Source organism: Ahaetulla prasina, chromosome 5, assembly GCF_028640845.1.
Source record: "Ahaetulla prasina isolate Xishuangbanna chromosome 5, ASM2864084v1, whole genome shotgun sequence".
NCBI classification, from domain to species: domain Eukaryota; kingdom Metazoa; phylum Chordata; class Lepidosauria; order Squamata; family Colubridae; genus Ahaetulla; species Ahaetulla prasina.
This window is the reverse complement of record NC_080543.1, coordinates 109,810,535-109,838,426: the sequence shown is the minus strand read 5'-3', so window position 1 is coordinate 109,838,426 and position 27,892 is coordinate 109,810,535. Positions and strand designations below refer to the sequence as shown.

At 39.1% G+C, this 27,892-nt stretch overlaps 2 protein-coding genes across 2 annotated transcripts; one reads left to right on the top strand and one right to left on the bottom strand.

Moving 5' to 3' along the window:
* Positions 1-1,029: 1,029 nt before the first annotated feature.
* CLDN10 (claudin 10) lies at positions 1,030-24,072 on the top strand. Its single transcript, XM_058186124.1, has 5 exons — positions 1,030-1,281; positions 17,111-17,272; positions 17,415-17,496; positions 18,413-18,520; positions 21,037-24,072. Exons 1-5 carry the CDS (start codon positions 1,062-1,064, stop codon positions 21,155-21,157), a joined length of 693 nt encoding a protein of 230 aa, XP_058042107.1. The 5' UTR covers positions 1,030-1,061; the 3' UTR covers positions 21,158-24,072.
* Positions 24,073-24,256: 184 nt separating this feature from the next.
* Positions 24,257-27,843, bottom strand: LOC131199974 (cilium assembly protein DZIP1-like). Its single transcript, XM_058186260.1, has 5 exons — positions 27,814-27,843; positions 27,375-27,561; positions 26,156-26,283; positions 25,194-25,353; positions 24,257-24,473 (listed from the first exon to the last, which is right to left on the bottom strand). The coding sequence occupies exons 1-5, from the start codon at positions 27,841-27,843 to the stop codon at positions 24,391-24,393; spliced, it is 588 nt and encodes a 195-aa protein (XP_058042243.1). The 3' UTR covers positions 24,257-24,390.
* Between the last annotated feature and the right edge of the window lie 49 nt (positions 27,844-27,892).

Genomic DNA, 27,892 nt, shown 5'->3' with positions numbered 1-27,892 from the left:
TTTTGGAACTGATTCTTGTTAAAGATCAGGCCATCCCCCTCCTTGCTGGCTTTTAGGAAAATGTTAAAAACTGAATTTTTGTAGAGAGATTTTTTTTCTTTAAGTCTATATTTGACATCTTCTTGATGGGTTTTTTCCCCTTGCTTGTTCTTTATCTTTCTTTGTATGGTTCTCTGTGGTCACATGATCAAAAATCAGATGCTTCACAACTGACTCATATTTATGACCGTGATCCCCTTTTGTGACCTTCTGAACAAGCAACATCAAAGGGGAAGCTGCATTCACTTAACCATCCTTGTCCCTAGCTTAACGACCGCTGTGATTCGCTTAACAACAGGGGCAAGAAAGGTCATCCAGTGGGACAAGCCACCCTTAATAAATGTCACCCTTAACAAAGGTCTCCCTTGCCCACAGAAATTTTGATCTCGAGTGTGGTCGCAAGTCGAGAACTACCTGTATTTGGGTGGGTGGGGTGGGGGAGAGTGGGAAATTGCACCGACTTAGGTCCCGGACACGCCTGTTTTCTATATTTATACCCAGTTTCTCTACACGCCCCATGATTGAATGTTGCCGGGTGGGAATTTCACCCCAATATCCTGCCAATATCTGGAATGAATCAGGCCGTCCTTTTCCCGTTCGGGTGCAATTGAGAAAGAGGATGCCGTCGCCGCCGCCACTGCAGCTGCAGCCACCCCCGGTCTCTCCTCGCTTGTGCTGCCGAGGCGGGTCCGCCCTCTGCTCAGAGGCGCCACAGGGCCACCGCGGGGCGCGGGCGGGCAGGCGGGCGAGGGCCGCTTCAAGCCGTGAGCGCCGCGGGCTGGCAGCCCATCCGGAGACGCGGCTCCCTCTTCCAGCGCCCTCTCACGGTCCGGCTTGGCCGGGAGGCGTGCCTCTTTCCCCCTCCCTCTCGGCCCGGAGGATGCTGCCGCGCGGGTGGGAGCTCCCCGGGGCCGCGGCAGGCGGTTGTGCTCAGTCGGCCGTCTAGCGGAGCGCAGGCAGGCAGTCAGGAGGAGGAGGAGGAGGCTCGCGCGCCCTCGCCGCCCCGCTCCGTCCCGTCGGCCATGGCCAGCTCGGTGGTCGAAATCCTGGCTTTCCTGCTGGTGGTCTCGGGCTGGGTGCTGGTGTCTTCCACGCTGCCCACCGACTACTGGAAGGTGTCGTCCATCGACGGCAGCGTCATCACCACCGCTACTTTCTGGTCCAACCTTTGGAAAACCTGCGTGACCGACTCGACCGGCGTGTCCAACTGCAAGGACTTCCCCTCCATGCTGGCGCTTGACGGTCGGCAAGGCTCCTCTTCTCTCCCTTCTTTCCCTTCTCTGCCCACCCTGCTTAGGGTCCCGAGTGGAAGGGGAGCCCGGCGGGGTTCCCGATCGTGGGAGCTGCTCCCCCAGAAGGAGCGATTGGGGTGGAGGGGTGGGGAGATGATCCATTCAGCCACTGAGCCATTGGCCCCAGGCCCTCGATCTCTAAACCCACTTTAATTTAGATCAGTGGTCACCAACCAGTGGTCCGTGGACAGCTGGTGCTCCGTGAGAGGATTTTGGTGGTCCGCAGAAAAATTATTTGCATTTTCATATTGCACTAAATACTATTTATCTTTTTAAAAATTCATATTAGTGGTCCATGGGATTTAAAATTATGAATTTAGAGGTCCGAAAGGTTGGTGACCCCTGATTTAGATGAGTACGGGAATGAGATGGATCTAAGATTATTGGCTCCTCTCTTACCTTGCTTTGCCTCCTTATTTTTTTGAAGTTGATGGTAGAAAAAATTGGTTGAGGGTACGAAAATTATTTGCCTATTTAGAGATGTGAAATCTAGAAAGAAATGTCTATTTTGTAGTGGGTTCATTTTCTTTTCTTTCTAGTTAATTTTTTTTTTTTTAAGAGAACTGTTCTTATTTTTTAAATTATTGTCTGATTTTCTGATCATTCTCTTTCCTAAACTGTAATATTATGTTTGCCTGGTTTTGGACTTCAATTGCTAATGAACGTTACTCTTGGCTCTAAAACTGCACTTGCCCACTAAAGCATCTCAGGAATTTGCCTGTTACAAGTTCCTATCTCAATGCCATGGATAAACCAATACAAAACCAAATATCTGAACTGTGGGTCTTTGAATTACAGCTCTTATACTGGTAGTCCTTGATTTACAACAGTTCATTTAGTGACCCGTTCAAAGTTTCAACAACATTGAAAAAAATGTCACCATTTTTTCTTATGACCATTTTTTACACTTCAAACTATTACAGCATCCCCATTTGCACACAATCAAAACTTAGAGGCTTGGCAACTGGCTCATATTTATGACGGTTGCAGTGTCCTAGGGGTTATGTGATCGCCTTTTGCGACCTTTTGACAAGCAAAGTCAATAGGGAAGCCAGGTTCACTTAACAACCAGGTTACTAACGTATCAACTGCAATGATTCACTTAGCAACCCGTAATTGGTTGTAAAAGTTCCTCCAGATGTCAAAATCTTGAACAAAAAGATAAGATAATTTCTGACATTTCAAACTTGCAAGGGATATTTTGATCACCCTTTTCCTCTTAGGTATATGCAGATAGGCTGGGAGCAATCAGGAAGATGACACAGCTCAACAGCTCAGATGAATGAAAGGTGCTCTATTCAATTAACTTTTCTACCAGAGCTGTCCCATGAATCTTGGGACATTTTAACTGGTTTGTCAAAAATGACTTACCCATGTAGAGTAACTCAAGAGCTCCTCATTGATCATTTCACATTATAGGTGTGTTCAGATCCTTCTGCAATCTCTTTTTGTGAGAGGAACACAGGAAGTGGGCTGGAAAAGGTCATTCATCTGTTCTCTTCACCACATAACACCAGGGGTATCCATAATTTCAAGAATGACCATAGTTGCCCAAAATATACAGGTTGCCATAATGTAACATTTGAAATTATATTCTTGTGTTTTCATACTTTTGCCATGAGATAAGCTGGGGACTGTAGTCTGGGAAGGACTGCTTCTAAGTAAGTGCCCATTAGAGTAGTGTTTCTCAATTTCAGAATAGAATAGAATAGAATAGAATTTTTTATTGGCCAAGTGTGATCAGACACACAAGGAATTTGTCTTGGTGCATATGCTCCCAGCGTACATAAAAGAAAGGAAACCTTTGTCAAGAATCATAAGGTACAACACTTAATGATAGTCATAGGGTACAAATAAGCAATCATGAAACAATATCACTATAAATCATAAGAATACAAGCAACAAGGTTACAGTCATAAGTGGAAGGAGATAGATAGTAGGAACAATGAGAAGATTAATAGTAGTGCAGACTTAGTAAATAGTTTGACAGTGTTGAGGGAATTATTTGTTTAGCAGAGTGATGGCGTACGGGAAAAAACTGTTGTGTCTAGTAGTTCTGGTGTGCAGTGCTGTATAGAGTCGTTTTCAGGGTAGGAGTTGAAACAGTTTATGTCCAGGATGCAAGGGGTCTGAAAATATTTTCATAGTCCTCTTTTTGACTCGTGCAGTATACAAGTCCTCAATGGAAGGCAGGTTGGTAGCAATTATTTTTTCTGCAGGTCTGCAGTTCTCAACTCCAGCAATTCTAAGATGTGTGAACTTCAGTTCCCAGAGTTGAAGAATGCTTGGCTATGGATCAAACAATTACCTTGATGAGTTTAATTGCTTCTCTTTTCCAAGAAAGTAAAAATCTTATGGCATATGGAAGGAGCTACTATTTCTGTTTTCTCCCCTCATCATTTTGACATGAACCATGTGAAAATATGCCCGTGTTGGTATCTTGTGCTTCTGTATAATGACAATAAAATCAGTCAATAAATAGTTAGTGGTTTGTTTGACATAAAAGATTTAGAAGATTGCCAATACCTCTTTACAGGACTAGCTTCATAGCATCCTAGAAGAAGAGGATTATTTGGACTCTAAATGTGAATCTGATAGCATCAGTGACATTCTTGGGTGTCCTCTGCCAGGATCTGAACTAGGAGAATGTCCCCCTCTTGGACTCTTAACCACCTTTGATATTATTAACCATGGTTCACCTGTAGGGCTTGGATATGTGAAGCATTATTTTGCAAAGATTCAATTCGTTCCTCGGTGGGTGGTTTCAATGTGGAGTAATCAGAGGTGGGTTCAGCAGGTTCTGACCAGTTCTGGAGAACCGGTAGCAGAAATGTTGAGTAGCTCGGAGAACCAGTAGTAAAAATTCTGACTGGCCCTGCCCCCATCTATTCTCTGCCTCTCAAGTCCCAGCTGATCGGGAGGAAATGGGGATTTTGCAGTATCCCTGGATCGGGGAGGGAATGGAGATTTTATAGTAACTTCCCCCTGCCACGCCCACCAAGCCATGCCACGCCCATCAAGCCACACCCACAGAACCAGTAGTAAAAAAAATTGAAACCCACCACTGGGAGTAATGCTGGAGGAGAACCAGCCTGATACGTAGGAAGTTGCACAGATCAACCCTCTGTCCCCTGTTCTTTAACTTCTATGCAAACCTACCAGATAGGGTAATCTGACAATTTGGATTACAATTTCACCAGTATGCCCATGATATAAGCGCTATCCTAGCTGAGGAGAAATGTTGTTAGTGTCCTTTTTTGGGCCTGGAGGCCTTAAGGATGGGAGAGAACAGTGTAAAGGATGAGCTCAAGACTTGTTGTTTGTAGCTCAGGATTTCCTGTTGCAACCTGTGATGTCTCTTGACAAGCAGACACTACCCATGGAGGACTAAGTCTGCTATTTGAGAGCCCTTCTGGAAGAGCAGATACAGCCATGGCCAGAGGGGCCTATGCCCAGCTTCCAGAGTGTACAGATTACAACGACAGATGGTCCTCAATTTACGACCACAATTGATGACCCAAAATTTATGTTGCTAAGTGAGAAATTTGTTAAGTGAGTTTTGCCCCATTTTATGACTTTTTTTGCCACATTGGTTAAAGTGAATCATGGCAGTTGTTAAGTAAGTAACACGGGTGTTAAGTGAATCTGGCTTCCCTACTGATTTTGCTTGTCAGAAAGTCACAAAAGGTGATCACATGATCCTGGGACACTGAAACCGTCATAAGTATGAGTCGGTTGTCAAGCATCCAAATGTAAATCATGTGACCATGGGCTGCAACGGTCATAAGTGTGAAAAATGATCATAAGTCACTTTTTTTCAGTGCCATTGTAACTTCGGTTACTACATGAACGTTGTAAGTCAAGATTTATTTATTTATTTTATTTATTTATTTTTTATTTTATTTGAATTTATATCCTGCCCTTCTCCGAAGACTCAGGGCGCTTACACAATGTTAAGCAATAGTCTTCATCCATTTATATATTATATACAAAGTCAACTTTTATTGCCCCCAACAATCTGGGTCCTCATTTTACCTACCTTATAAAGGATGGAAGGCTGAGTCAACCTTGGGCCTGGTGGGACTTGAACCTGCAGTAATTGCAAGCAGCTGTGTTAATAACAGACAGACTTAGTCTGCTGAGCCACCAGAGGCCCCTACCTGTAGACTACCTGTAATAAGGCAAAAGGACCTGACTTAAAGAATTTATGCCCCCATTACTGCCCAGTTAGATGATTGCAGTATATTTCTCATAAAGCTGCTTTTAAAGACACCTCAGAAATGATAATTGGACTAGAATGCAGCAGTCCACATACTGCTCGGTTCCTGTCGTTTTCAGTACATAAGCCCAAATTTACAGGCCTTTTATGGCTTGGCACCTGGTCTGCCTATTGCAACCAGCATCAGCCCAACATACAGGTAGTTCTCAACTTAGAACAGTTCATTTTGCGACCATTGGAAGTTACAACGGCAATGAAAAGAAATGACTTATGACCATTTTTCAAACTTATGACCATTGCAGCATCCCCAGGGTCATATGATCAAGATTCGACTGACTCATCTTTATGACGGTTGCAGTGCCTTGGGGGGGGTTCATATGATCCGCTTCAGCAACCTTCTGACAAGAAAAGTCAATGGAGAAACTAGATTCTCTTAACAATCGTGTTGCTAACTTAACAACTGCAGTGATTCACTTAACAACTACGGCAAGACAGATTGCAAAACGGGGCAAAATTCACTTAACAAATGTTTCCCTTAGCAACATAAATGTTGGGCTCAATTATGGTGGTAAGTTGAGGACTACCTGCATGACAGTATCCAGGGACCTACAACTTGGTCCCACATTTCTGAGAGGTTCAGGGATTAAAGCTAGAAGCAGTGTGGCAGCATTTTGGAACTGATTCTTGTTAAAAACTAGGCTGTCCTCTCCTTGCTAGATTTTAGGAAAGTGTTAAAAAACTGAATTTTTGTAAAAAAAATTGTTTCTTTAAATCTATATTTAATGTCTTTTTAATGTTTTTTTTTCCCTTGCTTGTTTTTTTTATCTCTATTTTTATTGTTACCTTTTAATAATTTTGTGTTATGGCTTTATCCATCCATGTTATTGTGACTGCTTTTTAATCTGACCATGGATGTTTTAATTTTTGTTTTATGTACTCTACATAAAGTATTCTATATGCCAAGAGTTGTTTGATTGAACAGTGCAAAAGTTTGATTCCTAAATAATAAAAGGCAGAGGTTTTTTGTTCTAAGATTTCTGTGTAGTTTAATTGTCCACCAAGAAAATATCTTAGGCTATAAAAAGACAGCTGTTGGGTAAAATTTGGAGGCTGAGATTTTTCATGATCCCAACACTGCCATCCTCATTTATAAAGTTACATAATATTGTACAGGACAGATAAACCCTTGACATTTCCATTTAACAAAGCATCTGAGTAAAACTTCTGAACTACTATTGAATTTTTGTAATAAAATAGTGTTTAGGTTGCTCTTATTACTGTGGCTAAAAATTAAGAGTATGATATGTGTTCATAGATAACAAAAATGAACAATATATTTTTCATTATGATTTTCAATTTCATGACCTGCTGTTTCTGTCTCTTGGTTTCTTACCATACTAGATAGATGCCACACTTCTCTTGATATATTAATAATGCTGGTATCATCTTTAACACAGTCACCACCAAATTGTAATAAACCATTTTATAAGGTGATGCAACTACTTACCGTATTAGAATCTTGAAAGCTCTGTCAAAATTAATGACAATTAAATTGTAAATAGGAAATCAGAATGATTGCATCAAACTTTTACTCACTGCTTACTTTGGTTCCTATTGGCTAATAAGGATTTAGCTCAGATACTCCTTGTCTTTCCTGGAAGGTTCTTAATTAAATCTTTGAGTCTCTGGGATAAGGTATAAATCATTCGTTTGCATACAGATGTCTCATGATACTGTGAACTTGTATCAAAATATGTCTCAAATTTATAGCACCAAATGTAGGAGCAGAATAAGAAAAATTGCAATTAATTTATAAAACACTAACCAATATTGTTTTGTGGAATGTTTGCTCATAGTAATGTTTTAAACAGATGGTTTATTTTTACTTACACAGCTGGCTAAAACACAAAGTGCCTATCTTTTCTTGAACTTAGGCATATTGCTTACCACTTTTAATGACTGTTGTGTTCATTTTCCCCTCACTTTTAAGAAAAAAATTCTAATACTCAAAAATTTCATTGTATACACGATGTACAATGACAATAAAGGCTTTGACTTTAAAATAGAACTCATAATTTAACAACATAGTTTTTGATTCTGGTCTCTGGGCAAATGGAACAAATTTCACTTTTTTTGGTATGATTTCCTTAAAAACTGCTGTAACTTCCCGCAGTTGCCTTTTTTTTAAGGCTCCATGTACTTTTTCCTCAATCTGCCCTTGTAAGATAAAATTTTAGTCCCCTGACTGTTTTTGCTTTGCTCTCTTTTGCATCTCTTCACATTTTTTCTAAATATTTCTTAAAATGTTACCTTACCAGCAGAGAATAGAGTAGAATATGTTTAGAATATATCTGGAAAGCATGTATCCTTGATGCAACTTATCTCTGCCCTTTTTATACACTATGCGGACCTAGTTATAATTACAGTTATAATTTCTACAATTGTCTTTACTGGTACTATTGTAAGCCAGGTATTATTAAGCATTTTCTCTAAAACTCTTCTTTTTAAAAAAAAACATTCTTTCCTAGCCCTTTTTATAGCTAGCAAACTTATATTATGAGCTTTGTTTCTACTGATTTTAGTCCAGTCTCTTAGATGTATATTCATTCATATATCTTTTTCTAATGATAGGTCACTTAAATAATTGCTTTGCTTTTTTATGTACTGGGATTGTCAGAGTCAAAACATAATGTTGGAAATCATTGCATATTCCTTAGGTTGAATTAATAAAATGTGTACGGTGTTGTTTTCTAACTGTATTCTAACAAATACAATTGCATTTGTTTAATTTATGGCTTCTGCCACTGTCCGGAGATGCTTTCGGACAAAAGGGAATGTATTATTGTGTTGGTTTTAGGCATGTTGACCCAGAGGTCCCTTGCCATCTTGTGATACTATGAACATTGGCCTCTGTTTGAGAGGTAAAATATAGAGGTCTTCACCTCATCCTTAGGCTAAATTTGTGAATTCCCAGAGAAACTATGTTTGTGAATCAGAGACTTAACTAAACCTTGAGCCTTAAGGGGAAGAGAGAACACCTGGGAAGAAACTCAGTTTCTTTCATCTGAGGAACTGAATAAAGAAGGATAGGCAATCTCAGTCTTCTAAGAGTTTTACAGAACAGAATTTCTGCTGGTGCTGTTTTATTCTCTCCTATCTGAAAACCTAGACTTTATAAATACAAGTGTGGAAGTACAAGAGCAGTACAACATTCTTCTCAGAAGGATTTATAATCTGATGCTTTCCAAGTATATGGATTGTAAAAATGCTTATTAGATTCCTGCTAGCATGTTCATGAATGGTTGACTGAAGGTGTGGCCCTGCACACCTGAAAGTTACTGTAAAATTATGAGTTTCCAAGATACATCTTACCTCTGACAGTTCCAAATTACACATGCAACCATGTTTTATACTGGATTAATTTGAAGTTCCTAAAGCATTATAGAGATAGTATCATTCTGCTTTCGGATGACATGCTTACTTTAACTCTGTTCTGACCTTGGCTTTCCCAGCAGCACAAAGCCAAGTCCTCGTCCCGATAAACCCCTTTTATTTAATTTACAGTGAATTCCTCTCCAGCAAAGTCTTTCCTCTCCCACAGTCTTTCAAGATAGTTCACAATTAATAACCTTTATCAGGCTTGGAGAGTGGCCAGGCCGATAGACGCCTCAATACTTGGCAAGAATGCAGTAATGAACTAATTGTCTCCTGTAAACACCCCTCCCCTTTCGCTCCTCTTTTATTCTCTATGGGAGGGGCCCTTCATTGTCCACCTGTGGCCTTATTCCCAAATCGACCCTTGTTCCTTAGCTGTTCCCTTCATCTGGCAACTCTGTCCATACACACACTGGGAACAGGCTCCCTTTGTTCGTTTGCCTCACTGATGTTTAACTCCGAAGGCAGCTGATACCTGTCATACAGCCCTGGCCCCCTCTCTGCCTCTGACGCAGAGCACTTGTCAGAGCCTTCCCCAGACTTCAGGACTGGCCCATGTTCCTCCCCAACTTCCTTGTCTGAATCTGTTGCCAGCTCCTCTGGCTGCTGGCGGGCCACAACAAACTCTTACAAAGCTATAATGTTTAAGAAATTGACCCAATGCAACCAGTTGTGAGGGGAGCCAGTGAGTGAATGGAACACAGTAGTGCAATTCATTCACCACTTAATTAAGTTTTGACTGAATGTGAGGTAAGAACCAACCCAAATTGTAGGAGTAAGAGCCAGCATGTGAAATTCATTTCTAACTTTATGAAGTCCCAATTTATATCTGATAAAGGATATGTATAAGGTCCTGTTTCCTTTAGACATCCCAAAAATCTAAGATAAAGCGAATGATGGATCGAGAGGTCTCCTTATTGGTATCACTCCATTTATTTGTAAGTGTTTTAATTAAATCAACTTAACTTTCCAGTTGCTCTAAAGGAATCTAGTATTGTTTTTATATTTTCATTTTGTATACTGGTATTTCACTTCCATATAAAAAATTTACTGTTGGTTGAAGGGCAATAAAAAATACCTAAAATGAGTAAAATGAAGAAACAGCAAGCATCCTCAAAGTCTTTGATAATTGAATAATTTTTATCAAGTTAGTATAATTAATCCATTAAGGAATTTTCTCTGGACTAATATCCTCCACTCATATTTACCAGTCATGCTGTCCTCTAGTTGAGAATAAGCTCTTTTTTGTTAGCAGGTTATTTCTCAGAAATCTGTCAAAAGTTGAAAAAAAATTCTTCAGTCGTAACAGCTAGCTTAAAATAGGTATGATAAAATCACTTTCATGCTACAAGACTTAGTTACATTGGTTAAATTTTAATGTTAGAGTTTTTTGTTTTGTTTTGCTCACTGTTATATGAAAAAGTCAATCATCATAGATAGATTTTGATTATTCATAATAATATCAAAATAAACAAATAAAAAAGCATTGGTAATAAACTACTTATTATGATATTGATTCTTCTGTTTGTAAAAACCTGTAACTTTATCTTTCTTGGTGTGTTTTACAAAATCAGTGAGTATAGCATGTAACAACTGCATAGCTCATATTGAGTTTCTTAATAAATGGAAAGATAAAAGAAGATTCCAAGTTCTCTTATGGATCTGTTTATAAACTGCAGGAATGTCTTGTTTAGGCGACTTGGGTGCCCATCTTTTGGCCAAAGGGTGCCCAGCTTCCTTCTTTTTATTTATTGTTAAAGAAAACTATATTACTTCTACTCCCAGCTGGCAAAATTAACTTCAATTTTCCTTTAGAATCTTTCTAGAGAGCCAGTGTCAATGATCATTTTATTTAGGGAAGGAAAAATAAAACTTTCTCTCATCAACATATTTCTTTTTTTTCTGTAGCAAGTCTGATGCCAAGTGCCAAAAATCAGGAGATTCAGGCAGCTCAAATGAGTATAAAGATTTTACTGCAAGCTTAAAGCTCACTACAAAATCTGAACTACTAATTGTCAAGGGAAACGAGTAGGAATTTAGAGGCATTCAAGGTGGGTTGGACTTAGGTCTCTTGCGGGCACATAGGGATTCATGAGTTATGATGCATTTGACCCCTCCTTCAGTTTAACCTTTTAGGCACCAAGTGCCCAAACTGCACACATGCATGCCCAAACTGAAAAGTGCACACAGACATGCAGGACGTACACGGACATGCATGCGTGGACATGCATGTGCATGTATGTACATGTGCAGCAGAGACCCGAAGACCAGCTGGCCAGCAGGAGGTGGGGCATCCCAACACTGGTAGCACAGCAAGAGGTAAGATCTTTTTCTTTCGTGAGCTTCTTTTCATCGTTTTCAGGGAAACAGAAGCTCACAAAAGAAACGCCACGGAGATCTGACTTGGGGCAACGGCGCACATGCCAGAAGAGAGAGCTCTGCATGCCACCTCGGGTACGCGTGCCATAGGTTTGCCATCATGGATCTAGGGTCTTGGCATTGACAATACTGTCAGCTGATGGGAGTATGCACTGCTTATGACAAACTATTGCTACCATAGAAAGTAAATTAGTGGGATAGGTGTTTTTTTTTCCCAAATGATCATTTTGTAGAATTGAAAAGTGTCTAAACAGATACTTTCTAATTGTGTTTACTGTGACCTTTTTTAAAATTGTGGATATAAATGGTATTCTGGCTATTAGCCTCATTACAAGACTAGCTTTTTAAAATGTGTGTAAAATCCTGTGCCAAAATGATTTAATTAATAGGATTGCTATTCACAATTAAGATCAATTAATATTTAACTAGTTAATATTAATTATGTAAAAGGCAGTTTCTAGTTTGCTTGTATCTATCAGTGCTGGTTGGATTTGATGGGGAGTGGAGTTCAGAAATATTTGGAGAACCTGCAGGTTATTTAAAAACAATAAAACACGGTACATATACGCTACATAGGTACACACTTGGTTCTTCCACTGGTATGGCAGTGAGATAGCAATTAGAATCACCTTGGTTAGTTTTCATATCCCCAGTAAGGAGCATGTATCACCAAACAGCCAGGCTAAAAAGCTGTGATTTCTACCCAGCTTCTCGCACCTATAAGGATTGTTCTAGGTCTTGAACGTCTTGAATTGGTTGGGCATGTCTGCCATATTATTCATATGGGCATCTTCCTTCCTTTCCTATCTTTTTGGTCCACTTGAAGTGAATTGGCTTCGGATCAATCCTGCCTTGACATAGGGGATGCGCTTATTGTATACTGAACCACAAAATACTTAGTTTAGTGTAACATTATGTGAATCCAGTCTATATTGTTAGTTAATGGTTCAGTGCGCCCTATGAGTTGGATTAGATGACCATTCTACACATTCTACACAATAGCCTGGACTATTGCAATGCTCTCTACATGGGGCTCCCCTTGAAGAGCACCAGGAGGCTCCAGCTAGTCCAGAATGCAGCGGCACCGCGTTGCTCCCATATAACACCCATCCTGCGCGACCTGCACTGGCTGCCGGTAGCCTTCCGGGTGCAATTCAAGGTGCTGGTTACCACCTTTAAAGAGCTCCATGGCTTAGAACCGGGATATTTGCGAGACCGCCTTCTGCCACCGATTGCCTCCCAACAACCTGTGCACTCCCACAGAGCGGGCCTCCTCAGGGTGCTGTCGACCAAATAATGTAGGTTGGCGGCCCCCAGGGGGAGGGCCTTCTCTTTGGCGGCACCAGCCCTATGGAACGAGCTACCTCCGGGGTTATGCCAACTCCCCGACCTCCGGGCCTTCAAACGTGAACTGAAGACTTTATTATTTCACCGAGCGGGACTAACCTAAGATATATTTTAGTGAAATTTTAATGGGTTTTAATCGGTCTTTGACCGTTTTAGTGATTCGGCCACTAAATATTTGTTTTTAATTGTTTTTAAATAGTATTATTTATTGTATTTATATTGTATTGGTGTGTGTATTTTAATATTGGCTGTACACCGCCCTGAGTCCTTCGGGAGATGGTGCAGTGTAGAAATGTAATTATAAATAAATAAATAAATAAATAAATAAATAAATAAAATTCTTTTCACATTGGCCATGTGAATCTGGTATGTTTTGCTTAATTTAGAACTAATTATGTCCTTCCTCCTTACTCTGTTTTGTTTTGTTTTTGTGAAAAATCACATGCTGGTGTGTAAATGATGGATGGCAGCCATTTTGTTGTAGTTGGGGTAAATCTTTACCATTTTGCCCAGGAGATATAGCTATAAATTACCTTGAAAGCACCCCTGGGTAAATACCTTCATGCTCCAGCACATTTAATGTCTTAATTAGCTACCAGCAATGCCAATAAATTGAATGTGTCGGAAAATAATGACTTCCGTGGCTAATTTTAATCTATGTAAGTAACAACAACAAAAAAGTTACAAAGAAAGAAAGATACCACCCCCTCAAGAAAACTGAGAAGTTTTCTCAGGGGCCGAGAAGAAATTTTACACTAAATATCTATTTTTAGTAATAAAAGCTAGGTGTAGGTAACTTTTCACTTCTTGCGGAATTTAGCTTAACAGCCATGTCCAGTGTTCCATCAGGTGTAATGTTATTTCCTGTGTTATTCCTTATCTCGAAAAGCATAAAAAAGTAAGAATGCGCTCCAGGCCTATATTAAGGCTTGAAATTAGGCATGTGCATTTACAGTTAACTAACGGCCTGTTTAAAAGACCATGCCTCAGTATATACTCTTTAATAAAATATAAACCTATAACAATTTAAATAATGGGGAATTTGTTCTGAAACGTGTTTTTTGTCTGCAGTGGCACTGTCTATAGGAAAAAACCCAATCTTTAAAACATTTAGTTTTGTTCCTTCTATAATAATTTAATATAAATATAATAAATGAAAGAAGATTAGTGCTAGAAAAAAGTGTCACTAGCAAATTTTCTAATATTGTGTGTCCAAAATTGGACTATTTTGACTTGTTGATTTGGATGTCAAATTGCAAATCTTTATACAAAACAACACTCATATTTATTGATGGGGAAATGGGAATGGGAATGCATTTCCCTAAGCAGCCTTTTCAGGCAAGGATGGGGAAGTGGTAAGGGATGTGTCAGAACTGCATGATATATAGTATTGGATGGAACTTGGATAAAAACTAAAGTTGATTTAATTTCATTTATGTATTAAAATTAAGTACAGTTAATGTCAACTCTTCAGTTATAGATTTAACGATTTTCTGTATCCATCATATTTTGATCCATTGGAGCAGGTGCTATTCAGCAGGTTCTGACAGGTTCTGGAGAACCAGTAGCAGAAATTTTGAGCAATTCGGAGAACCGGCAAATACTATCTCTGGCTGGCCCCAGAGTGGGGTGGGAATGGAGATTTTGCAATATCCTTCCCCCTGGAATGGGTTGGGAATGGAGATATTGCAGTATCCTTCCCCTGCCATGCCCACCAAGCCACACCCACCAAGCCACACCCACAGAACCAGTAGTAAAAAAAATTTGAATTCCACCACTGCATTGGAGCAACCTGCAGTGGTAGTCTCATTATGCAACTCTAACCTAGACTGCCCCCACTGATATTCCATTTGAAGCTTGCTGTATGAAGTGTTTCTGTTTGCAGTATTTACACACATAGATTTTTCTCTCAAAGATGGGTCTGTCCTTCTTAACCTTCTTCTTTTGCACCAAGTACCGCAATCACAGGGTATAGTTAAGATGGCCCTGTAGACTTCTTTTAAACCTTGAATGTGTGCAGGAATTTCTGAACATCACTTATTTTAATTATTATTTTTTGAAGAAAATATTGGAGGGTCTTTACTACTTCAGGTTTTTAACAGCTGCAGCACAAGTCAAAACAATGAAGTGAAGCGTTCACTTTATCAGGCACATGCTTTCAGTGTTATAAGGGATAAGGTCGCAACAATAGCAACAACAAAAATTTAGTACAGTTATAGATCAGACTCAAATGATAGAGAGAAATGTTTTATCCTCTTGATGTACAATATATCCAAAGAGTAATATATCCAAATTAGTTGGCCTGTTGCATAATGGTAATTTGGTGGTGTAACTTGGAAGTTAGATAGCAGCTGGAAGATAATTTTGAGATCTCTATTCACCATAACAGCAACCTATATTTGGGTTTGCCCGGGTAACTTTTACAAAGTATCTATTGTAGTCTTTATACCATGTCGGAATATGGTAAAAATATGAAGGCATGTCCTATTGCATTTCATAACCTGTCAGATCTACCATCTTCAGCTTTGTGCTTTGCTGGCATCCTCTGATAAATTGTTCGGGGTGGGGTGGGGAGGCAATTGACATGTGGAGAGTAGAGTAGAGATGAGCAAGGGTGTGTGTGTGACAGGCTTGATGGAAACCAGAGTTGTGAGAACAGGCCTCTTCCAGTCTTCAAGAACACTGAGCCTGGGAAAAGAATACAGCCTGCACCAAGTGGCACCAAACATCAGAGCTGTTCTCTAAACACCTATATGACACCATTGGACAACAACAAGGAGGGGAGTCAAAGAGGGAAAATCTGTAATTCTTTGCATGGGAACCTAAGATCTACCCTTGTTTTTGCTGCAACCCATTAATCCTTAGTAAAAGAACATATCAAATGGAGTCGAGGGTCTTTCTTTCCTAGGGATCTAGCTGAGGCAGGTCTGACATAACCCTGGGACCTGGAGATTTGTTCCATCTGGCCTTATGCCTGAGCAGGAAATGCCTGTTGCACTCTGAATAAATTTAATCTAAATCGCATGTTATCATCAGTATGGATGCAGCCCAAAACTGATCATAGATAAATTTGCTTACAGTTGCTGACAAGAGCTACTGATAATCTACATGATGAAGTAAATGAAAGAACTGCTGAAAGTTCATTTAAAATTATGGGGCAAATTAAGTTATCAGGAAAAATTGGGCATTTTGGTCACAGCTAACATTCACAAATCCCTTCCCAGATTAGCAATGAGAGTAGTACAGAATATTGGTTAGTAAATTATCCCACCATCTTAAAAAATACCATCTTTCATGTTGCCAAGTCTGCTTTGAGCAGATCCAGTTTTTAAGTGAGGAACAGGGAAAGCATTTGCTTTTCCTTTTTGGTTTGGTCTGTGCTGTCAGCCTGATATAGAATACCAAAAGATAAATTGAACTTCGAGTAGGAAACAACAGAGAAGCAGTAGGAACATGTAAACAGAAGAGAATATGGGAACACTGTGATTCTTTCACTTATCTGTATTTTGATTACTGTAAGTTATATTGGTTGCATTTGTGCAAAACACCAAGCATTAAATTAATAATACTGGCTGATCTTGCAATATCACATCAAGCTGTGAATTAACCAACTATATTTCAGAATGTATAAGGGTCTCCAAAGTCCCTTCTAACAGAGTTGGAAGGGATTTTGGAGACCCTTATACCATTTCAGACAAATGACTGTTCAGTCTCTTCTTAAAAGCCTTCAGTGATGGAACACCCACAACTTCTGAAGGCAAGCCAATCCACTGATTGTTCTCACCAGTAGGAAATTTCTCCTTACTTCTAGATCAGGGGTCTCCAACCTTGGTCCCTTTAAGACTTGTGGACTTCAACTCCCAGAGTCCCACAGCCAGCTTTGCTTTGCTGGCTGAGCGACTCTGGGAGTTGAAGTCCACAAGTTTTAAAGGGACCAAGATTGGAGACCCCTGTTCTAGATTGCTTCTCTCCTTGATGAGTTTCCAACCATTGTTTCTTGTCTGGCTTTCTAGAGCTTTGGAAAATAGGTTGAACCCCTCTTCTTTATGGCAGCCCTGACACACTGGATGCTGCTAAGATCCCTGAACCAATAGCTATCTTCTATAGGGTGCTATTAATAAAGTTGGAAGCATTTTATTTCTAGTGCAACCTGGTGTGTCCATGTTTACATTACCCTGTATCCTCTCCCACATTTCCCACTGTTAGGTACTGCCATGTCAATTATTTATTAAATTTATTATTTATTAATTATTGCAAAAACTGTGGAGAAAGAGTGGAGATTTGCATAAGAGGATCTAATTAGAAGAGATAAGAAAAGTGTCTTACTACCCAGGTGACCTATACTGTACTGAAAGTCCTTTGAACATGGACATCACTCAATTTCTTCTTGCATTTTCAGGTTACATCCAAGCATGCAGAGGACTCATGATTGCTGCTGTCTGCCTTGGGTTTTTTGGCTCTGTATTTGCCCTGATCGGGATGAAGTGTACAAAGGTTGGAGGCTCAGACCAAACTAAAGCTAAAATTGCTTGTTTTGCTGGAGTGATCTTTATTATTTCAGGTAAATATCAAATTATCAAAGCTGAGTTTTTCCAGGTAGATCAAATTAAGTGGGAAAATTTCTGTCGATTGTAGATTCTGGTGGATGTGTATCGAAGCATTTCCAGATATTAACCTGTTCTGCACTTGATGCATTTTTTTAGGACTGAGTGCATTGACTGGTTGCTCCCTCTATGCTCACCGAATCACATCTGAGTTCTTTGACCCCACATTTATTGCACAAAAGTAAGTCCAGTCGAAAAAAAAACACTGAGATAGGAAGTGTTTTACTTGCTGTTTTGGTCTATCTGCCTGGTTCAAAGGAACCAGAACTAATTAACCTGCCCAAAATAAAGTTTAAACTGGTTATAATGAAATAAAACAATAACTGCTGCCTTTTGAACTCCGTTAGTATTTCAGTGCTGTTAGAATGGAAGATTACAAGGTCCATATGCTTGAAGTGGTTCCTCCTGTCTTAGACAGCTTTGAAAAATACATTTCAGTACAATATAGCTGAAAGAAACTAACAAAAATTAAAATACCTTTTGCTGTTTCTGAAGTTAAATCAACCGATAGCTGATTACCTATATTCTAGGATCTTTTTTCATCTTTCTAGTTATTGCAACCAAAACTGAAACATTTACAGCAAATTATCTAATTCTATACTAATTCTCGCCCACAATATATTTAGTAGAAGTGCTCTCTTTGTGACCCAGCAAGAAGTAAAGGATTATTCTGTTATAATTACTCAAATAATTGATTGTTATTGCTGAATTATATGCAGCAAAGCACTATCTTTTTTATTGCAGACAATTTATGGCCTCTTTCCATGTAAATACTTAAGATATACACTGGAAACCAAGACAGTAACTCCTCCAACTCTTGAGAATTGGAGAAGTGAAGAGGGAATTAAACCTTCAATGCCCATTAGTAGTAACCATGATTCGAATGGCTTGTTTCAGACAGGAGCAATGTTTGCCAAGCTTTCTGATTTGGGGGGGGGGGCTGAGGATTGCAGTGGAAAGAGCAAAAATTATTTAATTAAATTTTTGTTAATACAATGAATGCCTTAATTTAGCCTTGTAAACCCTTTGCATCAAGTAAATAAAATTGATTTGGTGATTAATCTATTTATTAAACATGAATTATCATCTATCTGCAGGTATGAACTGGGAGCCGCTTTATTCATTGGTTGGGCTGGAGCATCGCTTTGCATAATTGGTGGCAGCATATTCTGCTTCTCCATTGTTGAAAACAAACAAACTCCACGGTACGGACAACTGCTTTTGTTAAAATTAATATTAGTAGATTTCTAGTTAATAAATTGTAAGAAGATAAGCACTAATCCAATCTTCAAATATTTCAGAAATAACCCTAGTCCAGAGGTCTCCAACCTTGGCAACTTTAAGACTTGTTGACTTCAACTCCCAGAGTTCCTCAGCTAGCAAAGCTGGCTGAGGAATTCTGGGAGTTGAAGTCCACAAGTCTTAAAGTTGCCAAGGTTGGAGACCCCTGCCCTAGTCAATAGTTAAGAATGATTAGTTGGGGGGGAAAAAGGAATTTAAAAACCCTCTGCTTTTAGGGGAAAAAATTTGTTAGATACTGCTCATCTCTGTAAAATTTAAGCATAGAATTAGAAGTCATATAGCACAGGGGTCTCTAACCTTGGTCCCTTTAAGACTTGTGGACTTCAACTCCCAGAGTTCCTCAGCCAGCTTTGCTCTGGGAGTTGAAGACCACAAGTCTTAAAAGAGCCAAGTTTGCAGACCCCTGCCTTAGCACTTCCTCTTTAAAAGAATTCATGTTGCATTTTCAGTGCTTTTTAGATGAATGATTCATGGCTTATGTTTAAAATTTCCTAGGCATTTTGTTTTCAGAGAAATAGATCTTTAATTATGAAACCACTTCCCAACTATTTCCCTTTATCTGGAATAGTACTGAGTCATCAGTATTCACCAGTAGCCCTTTCTTATCCTTTTCATCCATCTATTATGTGGTACATTAATTTAGCTTCCCAGTACACAAAATATGAAAGAATTGAGTCAAAATTAGGATCTTGAAGAATACATAAATGTTGAGAACGTTGACTAAAATTAGGGTTGTAATAAGGAATTCATGAAATATTCTACACTTTCCAGCATGAGCTACGTGTAGCCCCAGTCTTAATTTGGGAATGGATCCTCTAAATCACATAGGATTGATTTCTAAGTAAGCAAGCTTAGGTTGTGCTGTTTTGGACAAACAAGTACTCAAAAATTTAAACTCCATGTCTGAATTGAAGCTGTTTTAAGGACAGCTTGCTACAATAAATGGCATGGAGAGAAAAAAACAAATATTGATTTCATGGTTCTGTACTTGGTCAAATAAAAAGAAAATCAGAGGCTGCTAGCATGACCTGAAATAGTAAAAAAAAGAGGCTAGCATGACCTGAAATGCTAAACAAATCATTTTACTCTGTTCTGAGAATGAAGTGGTAGATTCTGAACATCAGATAACAGAGCCGTGGTGGCGCAATGGTTAGAATGCAGTATTGCAGGCTGCATTACTGTCAGCAGTTCGATTCTGACCGTCTCAAGGTTGACTCAGCCTTCCATCCTCCCGAGGTCAGTAAAATGAGGACCCAGATTGTTGGGGCCAATAGGCTGTGTAAACTGCTTAGAGAGGACTGTAAAGCAATATGAAGCGGTATATAAGGGCTGTTGCTAACAGGGTCCCTTTCCCAGTTTTTAGTGCGAAGCAATTAGCAATATCTGCCTGGGGAAGCTCTGTGACATTTGGGAATGTTCCACAGGCCATCCTTCATTGTGTCATCAATAAGATAGCAGCTGTCTTTCCCAGCTTGGCCATTAAGTCATGCTCTTAGCATTTGACCCTGTAGGGCTTTGACCAATTGACCTCCATGGTATGGTAATAAAGGCAATTTTAGCTTCCCACTGATAACTCAACATGAGCATATTCTTCAGAACACACCTATATTTTTCTAGCTATTTGATTATAAGCTCAAGACTGATGTGCAAAGAATCTTTACTTCAGGCCGAGAAAAACTTCTACCTTGTTAGTAAGTATTCCTACATCGGGGAAGTTTTGAAAATTGTTCAAAATTCCACCCTGTACTTTTGGTTACAGAAAGCTTTTCTCAAGGACTAGCAAAGTATTAACGCTATTCTTGTTAAACTGTCACTTAGAAGAAAAAGTATTACCATTATTCTTGTTAAAACGGTCACTTAAAAGTATTACCACTCTTCTTATTAAAACAGTCACTTAAAGTAATAGAGACTTGACCACAAGTAGCCTCCTGAACTGCAATAGTGCCTTAAGTTTTTACCCAACTTGAACAAAATGGATGGGTTAATCATTGTTGTGATTAAGGTATGAGTCAGTAGTGGGTTCCTCTTACTTTCACTACTGGTTCAGAACTGGGAGTGTGTAAACACACACAGCCCTTCCGCGCATGCAGTGATGATGGGTGGGTGAGCCTCCCCCACCGCCACTACCTGTTCACCCAAACCGGGACAAACCGGTAAAAACTCACCACTGGTACAAGTACATGCAGCCCCTGCAATTCAACTGAACAGCCATGTCTTTTTCCAGGACTGTAAGGCAGCTGTGGGATCCTGGAAATTGATGCTGCTACTTTAAATGAGCTGCAGAGTGACTGTGCTAATCCTTCCTTGTATTCCAAAATGTCTGTCTATAGTAAAACCTAAAGCACACAGTAGCCCCATGAGATCTTCCTTTCAATATTTCTTGATATTTAAATGAGCTCTAAACTTTCTGATGTTTCAGGATGGTATATGCGTACAACAAACCAGCTTCTGTGATGTCTACTCGAACCAAGGCCTACTCAGCAGATTTTAAAGCATCCAAGATCCCTCCAAAGCACTTTGACAAAAATGCCTATGTGTAGATGGATGCTTGAAGGAATTTTTTTGCTATTAAGAATCGTAACATATGTGCTGTCCATCCACAGAATGATTTTTAAAAGTGGCTTGGTATCTTGAGCATCAGCGGTTTTATAACTATTTTAACTGTTTTATAAATGAACTTTTGTCTACTCGATGTAAATTTTCTTCATAACTTGTTTTAAGATTTATACTAGACATAATTTATAACTGAAAAATAACTTGCTATGTTTTGCTTTCTGTAAGAAATATAAATGAAGTCATTTTGATTACAGCCAATATTGTCAGGGATCTTCAGGATCAAACATAACAGTTGCAGCTTTTAAATGGATTCATCAGGTTTGAAGACCTGCTTTCAATAACTTGGGACTAATTTTAAAAGCATGTTAAAACAGATAGTGTTAAGCTTAAGCAAGATCTTAATAATGCATTATGAAACACCAGCAGTTTTAATCCCAGTATCACAATTATATGGATTAACAATCCCACACACACACACACCCAAATACCCTGTAACACAAAATGGATTTCTTCCTTAACTTTCCAAAGGTTAAAATTGGAATTTTAGATTTACATAAGGCAGCTTGTGTTCCACTAGGTATAATGAGCAGATAAATGTCTCTATTTCTGAGGAGTTTCTCTCTGTAGTTTCACTTAATCCCTCACCTTCAAATTGGTTGATTTAAATCAAGGCAGTCTCAGGTATTGATTGGAACAATCAACTGTGTCCCTGAAGATTTATCACATTGCTCTAAAAATTGAAAGTCTCATCAGACGACCAAAATGTACAATGTAATATATACCATTTGATTGTATCATTTTATTTTGTGTAATATTTTTAGATAATGTGATTTAGTATTGGATTATTATTTTTTTGTGCCTGCTGGTCAGAGTTAACGCCTGGCAACTGCCCGTACTAATACTGCATATTTTTTTTGCTAAGGGTTGTTTACCCTTTCCTTCCTCTTCCAAGGATAGAGTGTGAGTGACTGACCCAAATTCACCCAGCTGGCTCCTGGTTTCTAGCTTGGTGTCTAACCACACCACCACACTGGTTGTCATAGTATTATAGTACATAATTATAATTGTAGTGCAGTAGGCATGTCTTCTTGTTTTTCTCCTGGTGACAAAGCTTCATTGCCTTGATACACATTATACCGTTAAAGACCAATCCTATCCCATACCTTTTTGTAAAATATGAAACATTGAAATTTAGGATCCTCCACAGACAAGGTTTTTTTTTTACTACAGAGAACCACACTGTACATTTAGATGTCAGTAATGAGGAGAGGGAGGGATGGAGCACACACATATTGGTTTCCAGATATGCTTACTTGTGCCTAGAATTAAAAATACCGAATGTTTAGGGAAAGAATGAGGTCTAAGAAAGGAACAGAATCTTTTAGTCATTTTTATGGGACCAGAAATGTAGCTTTAGTAATTGTTTTGGAATAGAAGAATGGTTAGAAGAACCTTACTGTTTAGTTGGGTTTAAAATAAACAATTTCATTTTTTTAAAAAAAATCTTATTATTTTTATGCCCTCTGTCCCCAAATTCAGTTCAATTTTTGCTTGTTGAAGGGTCGTTTAGGGTTACTAGGGCACAATCTATGAAGTACACTGAAGTTATTAAATACCCTGAAACGCTTAGTGAGATTGCATCTGGTATAATCATTGATCCACCCGTCCCCTTGAGCAGTTATTTCTGCACGCTCAAGGCAAAAGGCAATTTTGCTCTTCACAAGAAGAGGCAGAAGAAGTCAAAAGCAGAGGCATATCATCACCACCTCTTGCAGGCTTGATAGCAATGAAAGGTGAGCACAAGGGCTAGGCTAGGTCAGGTTTGACAGGTTACAAAACACATGATGAATGAGTTCAACTTAAGGTGCTGCAAAGCATTTTAATGCATCCTTCCTATGTTGCTTCAACTGATCCCCAAGACTGTTCATGTGACCTGATATTATCCCTAATATTCCTGTGCTCACCATTTGTATAAAAATACAAAGCTTGGGTTCTAACACTGTCAACTTCTTTACCATTAAGGAAATCTGCTAATCTTTTCTTAAACTGAGGGGCTCCTTTCACAGAACGGCTGTATCAAGATATGGTTGGGGTTTTGGGTAGGGACTTTCAGCAGGTGTGCAGCTCTAACTTTCAGCTCATATGTTATACCAGAGGAAACTGAATAGGTGTTGCAGTGTTTCCTATTAGTACCACTTTATAAATCCTTAGAAAAGACCACACCTGAAATACTGCATCCAGTTTTAGTCACCACATTGCAACAAAGATGTTGAGACTTTGTGCAAAGAAGAGCAACTAAGATGATGCCTGGAGACAACTAAGATGAGGGCCTGGAAACAAAAACATATGAAGAATGGTTTCAGAAATTGGTTGTGGCCAGTCTTAGGTGGGACATGATAGCGGTATTTCATTATTTGAGATGCTGCCATAAAGAAAAGTGGGGAGGTCAACTCATTTTCCAAAGCACCACAAAGCAAGACAAGAAACAATGGATGAAAACTCACCAAGGAGAGAAGCAACCTGGAACTAAGGAGAAACTTCCTAACAGTGAGGACAATTAACCAGTGGAACAGCTTCCCTTCAGAAGTTGTGGGTGCTACGTCACTGGAGGTTTTTAAGGAAAAACTGGGCAGCCACTTGTCTGGAATGGTATAGGGTCTCCTGCTTGAGCAGGGGGTTGGACTAGGAGACCGCCCAGGTCCCTTCCAGCTCTATTATGATTGACAATGGTTCTCACTGGTGGAATGCCTGTTTTATCCTGCCTCCTGAGAATTCCCTTCCTGAGTGACTCTTGTTCCTCCTCATCTCCCAACCCAGAAAGCAACAAGGATGAAAGTTGGCAGTGATGCAAACAGCAAGAGAGTCCAGGATAGGAGCTGCATGGAAGTGCCAGGAAAAACAAAGCCAACTTCTTCCAATTTTTTTGTCATCATGGATGTTGGAAAAGCAAGAAAGTAGTATTACAATAAAAATAAGTTTATATAAGGTCTTTGTATGATTTAAATATGGGTTGATTTTTTTTAAAAAAAAGTATTAAAGCAGTATTAATTGATAAAACACTTTGTATCCACTTCTTCTAGGAGAACTAGCTGAAAGTAATTAAAAGCTCGCATTTGATAAAAGGTAAAACTTTGGACACAGTTTTGTAAAGAAAAGTTCCTTGTTAGTGCACCATAAGAAAAAAAGGACAGAAATCAGATTAAACCTCCTTGCACAATCAAATATCTGAAGAGTCACTCCAATCTGTAACAGTGACCAAACTGCTTTTCCGTGAGCTTGAGATATCTGCATCTGGATGTCCTGTTTAAAAAGAAAACAATTTTGAAAAGATTATTCAGTGAGAAAGATGCTACCATTCCCAGCCACCTATTGTTTCATATTCTTCACTTAGATAGGTTCTTGTTACTATCCAGTCTAAATCTTTTTGGAAAAATGCCATCTCCCATAACCATGGTTGGCCAATGTGGGAACTTTCCAGGTTTGGAATCAGTGCCATTGGGCAAAGCTAGAAAATGCATGAAACTTGTTGAATGGGAACTGTTTCTTCTTCAGCACTAAGCTATTATGCAACTGGTAGGTCTATGTCGGGGTGTCAAACTCAAGGCCCGAGGGCCAGATGTAGCCCTGGGGTGCTTAGATGGAAACAGCAACGGTCTGGCCCGTGGTGCTTCTGTCAGTGAAAACGGAGCTCATAGAGCCGGAGGGAGGGAGGGAGGGAAGGAAGGAAGGAAGGAAGGAGATTATAATGAGACGTAGGGAGGTTCTGAAGGAAGCCTTAGCACTTGGCCACCACAGGTGGCCCCGACACAGTGACATCAATCTGACAATGCCCACTCTGACCCCCTGAGGTCAAACACAACCCTGATGCAGACCTTAATGAAATCGAGTTTGAAACCCCTGGTCTAAGTAAACAGTATCCACAGCCAGAGTAGATGTATGTCTGGATTAACAAACATACACACACCGCTCTTTCAAATTGTTCAGAAAAAATATAGCACAACAATTCTAGCATGAAAATACCTTCATCCTTTATTGGTTTTCCCCATTCATGGGTCATTGACATCGCACATCGATCATTCTTTTCAACAGCACGTACATTCTTATTTTTCTCATCTTTCAAAGGTTTTTCATCTTCCAGAGATGATAAATCCCAGTCATCCTCATCTGCAATACCTGTAAACTATATAAAAAAAAGAACAGTAATTTCTCCAACTTAGGAAATATTTAGCAATATTTCACTGAGCGATGATTCTCAATCAATCTGAACACAGTAATACAGCAAGATGAAAAAGATACAAGATTCTCAAGAGTAATAAAGAAAAACAATGGTTTTATTTTCCTGCTTTAAAAAAATAAATCGAGGAGATAGTATAGAAATGTGAATTTTCTTGATTCATTACTAAACATTGTATCAACACCTGTAGAAAAAAATTGTTATTCTAAAAAACAGTGACTCTACTGAAAGATGGCAGAATGAGTAAGATGAAAGCAAAAAACAGAATATTGTCGATCAGATTTTACAGCTGTAATCTTTTTTTTTTAAAAATGCAGCAATGCTAAAATGTTTATACTTGTACCTCATTTGTTTACACTGGAAAGAGTTAAACATATGTTTCATTCTTCATTGAAAATAATGTTTCATTAAAGCTGCATTAAGAATTCCATTGGATACAAAGGAATACAAGCTGTATGTAGGATTCTACTGCTCTGAACTTAATTCTGGCAGTTGTTTGCTAGAAAAAGTATTGGTAATAATAAGACCAAGTGACAATGGAGCCAACAACCATAGAAGCTGTTGGATTCCTGGCACTAGGTGTGTATGAGCAAAGGCTGGAAATGTTAGGGATTTCTGAATGAAGGATTCTGAATCTGATGGTTTGAGTTGCTCTTTGCAATCACACAGTTCTATGATTACCCCAGGTGACATCAGAGTCAAATGAAAATATGTACAATAGGATCAGAAAACATTATCTGAGAAATACCTTTACTCCTTGGGCACATGTATGAATAGATGATGAACCACCATTCATTCCTCCAATTTCTTTGCTTTCCTTTCTTTGGCTCAAAAGAAACTTTTCCATTTCATTCATCTCATTTTGAAGTAAAGAGCCTAAAACCCACCAAGATAGAAGACAGTTAGTTTATAAAACAAATATTTGAAGACACAGTGGTAGTGCCTGCTGTCAACATTTCTTTAACAAGACTCAGTCCAGAGGCTACACTGTACAATTCTTGCACCCGCACACATCTTTCCTCCAGGCTTTCAAGGGGATGTACATGGAATAATCTCCATTTTTTCTCTACCACAATAACATTATAACATACATTGGTCTAAAAAAATTGACCCCAAGTCACCCAGTAAGCTTCCAAGGCTGAAATCTAGGCTCCCTTTCGAAAAAAGCAGACTTTGACTATCCTGCCTTGGGTTGTGAAATTGCACACCATCTTGCTGATAAGGTGGTTTTTTACTTTTGACCCAGCCCAGGTTCTGCCCCTTTCATTCTCCACCTTAAAGACAGCTGGCTGCCATCCCAGCAAACTTGTCACACTGTATACTATCTCAGATTTTAAATTAAGGAAATGTTCAAAAGTGAATAGATTATTATACATTATTTAGTTATTGTATATTTTTATTTCATAAAAATACACAACTAGTTATTGTATATTTTTATTTCATACAATAGGTATATTTTTTATGAAATAAACATGGTGATCACCTACAATAATGATTCAACCTTAAAATAGCTGTCAATCTCTCAAGATTTCAGTCACAATCAAAGAAAGAAGCAACCTGGAATTAAGGAGAAACTTCCAAACGGTGAGGACACTTAACCAGTGGAACAGCTTGCCTCATGGACGGTCCATCATTGGGTGTTTTCAAGAAGAGACTAGATAGTCATTTATCTGAAATAGTATAGGTTCTCTTGCTTGAGCAGGGGGCTGGACTAGAAGATCTCCAAGGTCTCTTCCAGCTCATTCATTCTATTCTGTTCTATTTTCTAAAAGTTCTAAAAGTTTAATATTTGGTAGTTTACAAGGATCCTTTAGCTTAGGTATCATTTTTCAGTTCTCTGATGTGGTTCATCTGCTTCAGCTTGCCAAGCTTTTTAAGGCAGTTTCTCCCCTACATGTGCCACGTATTTTTAGCTTCCCCACCCCCCACCCCCCACCGAGTACTGCCCACATAATTAGCTTTTGTACTTTTGCTTCTGGATGGCTTAAGATCTACTTCATTTTCAGGAATGTTTACATCACTCCGATATGCAAATTTTGGCAAATTGTCTTTGCTGTGGCCCTTGGGTGCCTTATGCAGAGATAATTCGGGTGAGATGTAGGAGTGCCTGATGTCATTATCCTCCACTTCCTCTTCTGAGCTAAAAGAGGAGTTCTGGGAAAACAAAAATTCATCTATGAGTTTAAGCTGTTCCAGTTACAGCAATTTTAAAAATATAAACGAACTTTCTATAATAAAACTAGAATCAATAATCTAGCAAACATTATACCTTAAACAGTAGCAACTCTCTTACCAAAGCAAGAATAATTGGGAGATTTACCCATTTTTGTTGGAAAATTATTTTGGCATCAATAGGCAGATATATAATATTATATCATAAGAGCAATGAAGCACTGACTTTTAAACTTGCGTCGTCACAGCAGCATCACATGACATATCGGGACTTTTCCCCCCTTCGCTAACTGGGCGGGGGCGGAGCCAGCAC

Excerpts from the sequence above, each read along its gene's own strand:
- CLDN10 (XM_058186124.1), top strand. The coding sequence starts at position 1,062 with ATGGCCAGCTCGGTGGTCGAAATCCTGGCTTTCCTGCTGGTGGTCTCG. Across the intron at positions 17,273-17,414 it reads AGTGATCTTTATTATTTCAG|GACTGAGTGCATTGACTGGT; the intron begins GTAAATATCAAA and ends GCATTTTTTTAG. Across the intron at positions 18,521-21,036 it reads GAAAACAAACAAACTCCACG|GATGGTATATGCGTACAACA; the intron begins GTACGGACAACT and ends CTGATGTTTCAG.
- LOC131199974 (XM_058186260.1), bottom strand. The coding sequence starts at position 27,843 with ATGTCATGTGATGCTGCTGTGACGACGCAA. Across the intron at positions 27,562-27,813 it reads ATGCTGCTGTGACGACGCAA|AACTCCTCTTTTAGCTCAGA; the intron begins GTTTAAAAGTCA and ends TTGTTTTCCCAG. Across the intron at positions 24,474-25,193 it reads AAAACCAATAAAGGATGAAG|GACATCCAGATGCAGATATC; the intron begins GTATTTTCATGC and ends CTTTTTAAACAG.